Here is a 5,857-nt window from a genome sequence, read left to right on the forward strand (position 1 = left end):
ACAACAATCTACAATAAACTGAGAAACATGTTGAGTAACAGGTCCCTCAAAGATTAACATTCCATCCTGGAAGAAGCTCCTTAAGGAGGAAGGTAAAGGACTCAAAATAACTTCAAGAAGAACCTGAAACTGCCAAGAGTCTCTACATCTGTCCTTGCCAGAGTAAGCCATAAAAACTGACATTGTTTATGAATGAAGAATAAGCTAGGCAGTGGTGGCACACGCCTTTAATCCCAGCACTTGGGAGGCAGAGGCAGGTGGATCTCTGAGTTCCTGGCCAGCCTGGTGGTCTCCAGAGTGAGTTCCAGGACAGCCAGGGCTATACAGAGAAACCCTGTCTCGAAAAAACAATAAACTTGCTTTATTCACCCACTGGGATACTACAAAGCTGCTACAAAGAATGAAACAGGGCAGGAAATGCAGTTCAGAAGCAGCAGCATATTTACTAAGTATATGACCACAAAAACAAAAAAAACAAACAAAACAAAAGGGGCTTTAAGAGAGCACAGTGGGTAATCATACTTGTCACACAGGGATGGAAGGGTTTCATCCCTGGAACCCACATGGTAGGTAGAAGGAAAGTACCAACTCCTAAAAAGATGACCTCCACAGGAATGCCATGATGCGTTCCTGCCTGGTGCCTACACACACACGATATATGCATATACCCAGTAATAATAATAAAATAAAAATAGTGTGGGCTGGAGAGACGGCTCAGCAAGGAGCACTTGTTGCTCTTGCTGAAGACTGGAGTTCAGTTCCTAGCACCTATTTGATGGCTTACAGCCATCTGTAACTCCAGTTCTGGGGGTCTGACACCCTCCTCTGATCTCTGTGCACACCAGACACGCACATGATACACACACACATGAGATATATGTACATGTGGGCAACACACTCATATACATAAATTGTAATTAAGTGAGTAGTACATGGTGGCCAGGGATATGGCCGAGATAGTGTATGCTGGCTGAACACCTGCAAGGCTTTGCGTTCCATCCTTAAGAACAAATATTTAAAAATTGTTTAAATAAAAATTAGAGTATATGTACTATATGTGTGTGTGTATAGGAGAGAAGGAAAAAAAGAAACTAAATTTACATATATAAACGTAACTAAATCTCAACAACTCTAACGCACAGGGGGTAACAGTAGTTTGCTTTTGTCTGCTGTTCTACTCTGATGTCATTTCAGGGGCTAGAGAATTAGCTCATTAGTTAAGGGCACTTGTTGCTCTTCCAAAGGACACCCTCCCCCAGGTAAGCTGATGCCTTCTTCTGGCCTTTAAGTGCATATTCCTACATGAATACAAGCCACTCAAATACAGAAAATAATAGAAATCAATAAATCCTTTCCAAGGCTGGAAAGGTCTTGGTCTGACCTCAAAGCTGAGGTCAGTCACAAGTTCAAGGCTAGCCTGGGCAGTTTAGTGAGACCCTGTCTCAAAAATAAAAAAATGAAAAGGAGTTGGAGAGATGGTATGGAGATTAAGGACCCTGACCAATCCTGTAGGGGATTGGAGGTCACACACACACATGCACACACACACACCACAATTAAAACAAACATTTAAATTTTAATTTTATTTTTAAAGATTTAGATTTTGTGGCTGGTGAGATGGCTCAACGGGTAAGAGCACTGACTGCTCTTCTGAAGGTCCTGAATTCAAATCTCAGCAACCACATGGTGGCTCACAACCACCCGTAATGAGATCTGATGCCCTCTTCTGGTGTGTCTGAAGACAGCTACAGTGAATCACGCCGGAGCGAGCCGTCATCTGTACAGCTACGGTGTACTCATACACATAAAATAAATAAAAATAAATCTTTAAGAAAAATATTTCCTTCTTAAAAAAAAAAAAGGGAAAGGGGGAGAATGATGTGTTAAAAAAAGATTTAGGTTTTTTTTTCTTCTTTTTTCTGAGTATTGGTGTTTGGGCTTCAGGGTCTGTGCCCCGGCAGGGACTAGAAGAAGGCATCAGCTGCCCTGGGAGCCATGATGCAGTGCTGGATAACAATTTCCTCAGATATTGAAACATTCTATTTCTTCAAGATTGAAACATTCTACCTGCTAGGAAACTAAAAGGTTTAAAGGAAGCAGGAAGGTTTAAAAAACTTAAAAGAGCTTCAGGAAGTCCCTGAAACTTAAGCGGAATCAACAGGCCCCTCCTTGCCAGAGTAAACAATAAAAGCCGAGAGTCCTTTTCAGACAAGGTAAAGCTGAGCTGCAAAGACTCTCGGAGGAAACCAGTTTTCTAGAAGAAGCAAAAACTAGAAAGCTGCTTGGAAGAGGTTTAGACCAACTGAGTCACTTGGAAGGGCCACTGTCCAGCCTGCCAGCTGCCTGTAGACTGTGCCATGTGCTCCAAGTTCCCAGCTTTGGGTGCTGTTAACCACACGGCTTGGGCTTGGTGATTCATTTCTGCCCCTGTAAGGAAGCCCTCACCCACAGCCTTCTGAGTAACCCCAATAAAACTAACTGGTTCACCAGCTTGGACTTTGGTGTTACCTGTACTGTGGAGTGCTTCCTATCTGGGGTGAGTAGATGTGTGTGTTACGTCTCCCCAGGAAAAGTTTTTTGTCACATAACTTAAATAAGGAGTGCTGGGAACTAAACCCAGTGCTCTGGACTGCTGGGCCATCTCTGCGACCCCAATGTTTCATTGTTTGTTTGTTTTTAAGTAAAAAGAAAGCTGTGATTATAGCTTGAGGAAGAGTCTTAGCCTCATGTGAGAGCAAAATTCTAGGTTCAGTTCCCAGCACCACAAGAGGAAGAGAGAAGAGGGAGCCATTAAGAAAAGAATGGATCAGACACACACATGCATGCATATTCTTTATTTTTATTTAGTTTTTAATTTTATTACTATTATTATCTTACTTTCATTTATTTATTTTTTATTTTGGTTTTCTGAGACAGGTTTTCACTATGTAGCCCTGGCTGTCCTGGAACTTGCCTTGTATGCTGGCCTCAAACTCAGAGATCTGCCTGCCTCTGCCTCCCAAGTGCTGGGACAAAAGGCATGTTCCACCACTGTGTGGCTTATTATTCAGCTTTAAAAAGCCAAAATGTCCTGACTTGGGTACAGACTGAGAAATCCTAAAGACATTATGCTGCCTAAAAGAAATGGGTAGAAACAAGAGGAAAAAAAAAATGTATGAATCCTTTTAGTAGACAGAGAAGGCAAATCCCTAAGACAGAAAGGATGGTCGATGTCAAGAGCTGGAGAGGGGCAGAGGTAGACAAGAAGAATGGGGCTTTAGGAAAGACAGGAAAGGTCTAGCTGCGGCGGCTAAACCTGTGATGCTAGTACTTGAGAAACTTCAGCCGGAGGATCAAGAAATCAAGATTTTGAGCTGGGCGGTGGTGGCGCACGCCTTTAATCCCAGCACTTGGGAGACAGAGGCAGGCCGATTTCTGAATTCGAGGCCAGCCTGGTCTACAGAGTGAGTTCCAGGACAGCCAGGGCTACACAGAGAAAAACCCTGTCTCAAAAAACAACAAAAAAAAATTTTGAGCTATAGAGTGAAGCTGAGGTCAGCCTCGATCACATGAGAGACCCTGTCCTCCCCCACCCCCTCAAAAAAAATCAAAACAAAAAGTTTTTACACTTACAAAAGATTAAAATACTAAGTTTCGGCATGGTAGTGGTGGTGCATGCCTTTAATTCCAGCACTCAGCAGTCAGAGACAGGTGGATCTCTGTGAGTTCGAGGCCAGTCTGGTCTCAGATCCAATTCCAGAACAGCCAGGGCTACACAAAGAAAGCCCGTCTTCAAAAACAATTTCATCCCTTTAAAAAGGGTACAACTTAATTAATCAATTAACTAATTAATTAATTTAGATACAGTGTAGCCTGAGCTGTCTTAGAACTCAATATGTAGACTAGACTGGCTTGCCTTTGGCTCTTAGTGCTAGACTGAAGGGTATGCCTCTACCTGGATGTACTTTCTTTTTTAAGTATATATATGTATACAATTTTTTAACTTTTTAATTTTTTATTGGTTATTTTATTTATTGGCATTTCAAATGTTATCCCCCATCCCAGTTTCCCCTCCACAAACTCCCTATCCCCCCTCCCCCCTCCTCTATGAGGGTGCTCCCCCATCCGCCCACCCACTCCTGCCTCAGCACCCTAGCATTCCCCTCCACAGGACCAAGGGGCTACCCTCCCAGTGATGCCCAATAAGGCAATCCTCTGCTACATATCCAGCTGAAGCCATGGATCCTCCCATGCGTAATCTTTGGTTGGTAGTTTAGTCCTTGGGAGGGCTGGAAACCCCTTCAGCTCCTTCAGTCCTTGCCCTAACTTCTCCATTGGGGTCCCCACACTCAGTCCAGTGTCTGGACATACTTTCTAACTAGATGTATTTATTTATACCTTGTAAGTTTGCATACTCCAAGAGCATGCATATAGAGAGGTCAAAGGACAATGCAGGAGTAGGTTGATTCTTTCCATCATGGGGACCACGCAGTCAGTCAAACGCAGGTGTTGTCAGGCTTGGCAGTAAGGGCCTTTATGACACCTGCCAGCCTGAGATGGTGACTCATTTTATTATCCAGGGTCTCACTGTGTAGCTCCAGCTGGCCTGAAATTCACTAATTAGATAGGATGACCTAGAACTCACAGAGATCCACCTGCCACTGCCTCCCAAATGCTGGGATTAGAGGCACGAGCCACCACACCTGGTCCCAGAAGACAAATTTTATATTTTTCATAGTGTAAGAATATGAAAATAGCTGAACGCTATTTTTTTGTTTGTTTAGCTCAACGCTTTTAATCCTAGCACTCCAGAGTCTGAGGCAGGTAGATGATCCATGAGTTCGAGGCAGCCTGGTCTACAGCGTGAGTTCCAGGACAGACAAGGTTACACAAAGAAACCCTATCTTGAAAAACCAAAAAAGAAAAAAGAAAATAATATGCATAAACACACACACTCTCTAGAAATTTGGCTTGGGATAGATGTGTAGCTAAGTGGTTGAGCACTTACTTGTCTTGCATGCTCAGAGGCATAGGTTCAATTCCCCAACACCTGAAAAGAACTGGTTTAAACGTAGTCCCTCAATTTAGCAGATCGGGCAAGTGAAGGCAGGTGACTCCCACACTTGGTGCCTCCCATACCTGGTGCCTCCACTTGGCCGCTTCTCTCTCTCCTCCCCCACATCCCTGGGGAACCTCAGGCTCGCCAAGGGTTACCGTGCGCACGCGCACATAGTGACAGGAAGCGTGGCCTCACTCTGCGCCTGTGCTGAATTCCAGCTGCAACCGCTATGAGAGAAAATGATGCCCAGGATGGGCTCTGCTGCCCGCCGGCTGAGGAGATGCCCACACTGCACACGCGCAGACCCAGCACCCGCGTCAAAACATCAGCCGACAGCGCGTTCCCCATGTCCTGCGCCTCCGGCTAGCAGGAGTTCCTCTCAGCCGTGAGCCGCGCCGGGCCGGGGCGGATAAGCTCACGGCTGATCGGCGATGCCCCGGGAGATCATCACACTGCAGCTGGGCCAGTGCGGAAACCAGAGTGAGCAAGCAACCACCATGCCCCGCTTCTATCCCTCTGATTCAATCCCTCAGACCGCTGGTACCCATCAATCCCCTTTGTCCTTCCCATGAACCACCTTTCCTATTGCGCATGATGACCAAGTCAAGAGGTGCCTCCTTGGCAGAGCTCTGGGCTGAGACAACTTCCAGACCTAGACGTTTTGGGTCACCTTCTGGAATGTAATAGCCTCTGAGCCTGGGCTCCTTAGGCCTTAAAGCTCTAGCAGACTTGGGCCTCTTCCCCCTCTCCCAGTTGGGTTCGAGTTCTGGAAACAGCTTTGTGCTGAGCATGGCATCAGTCCCGAGGGCATCGTAGAGG

The 5,857-nt window shown here is 45.4% G+C and overlaps 1 protein-coding gene across 1 annotated transcript in view; it reads left to right on the plus strand.

Annotated features, from left to right (window-relative positions):
- The first annotated feature begins 5,469 nt into the window (after positions 1-5,469).
- The window catches only part of LOC116078738 (tubulin gamma-2 chain), a 6,453-nt gene continuing 6,065 nt past the window's right edge, over positions 5,470-5,857 (plus strand). The window contains exons 1-2 of the mRNA XM_031354070.1: positions 5,470-5,518; positions 5,792-5,850. Coding sequence (XP_031209930.1) covers positions 5,470-5,518; positions 5,792-5,850 — 108 coding nt within the window. The remainder of the gene's footprint in view (positions 5,519-5,791; positions 5,851-5,857) is intronic.

This window comes from Mastomys coucha, unplaced genomic scaffold, assembly GCF_008632895.1.
Source record: "Mastomys coucha isolate ucsf_1 unplaced genomic scaffold, UCSF_Mcou_1 pScaffold5, whole genome shotgun sequence".
In the NCBI taxonomy this organism is placed as follows: Eukaryota; Metazoa; Chordata; class Mammalia; order Rodentia; family Muridae; genus Mastomys; species Mastomys coucha.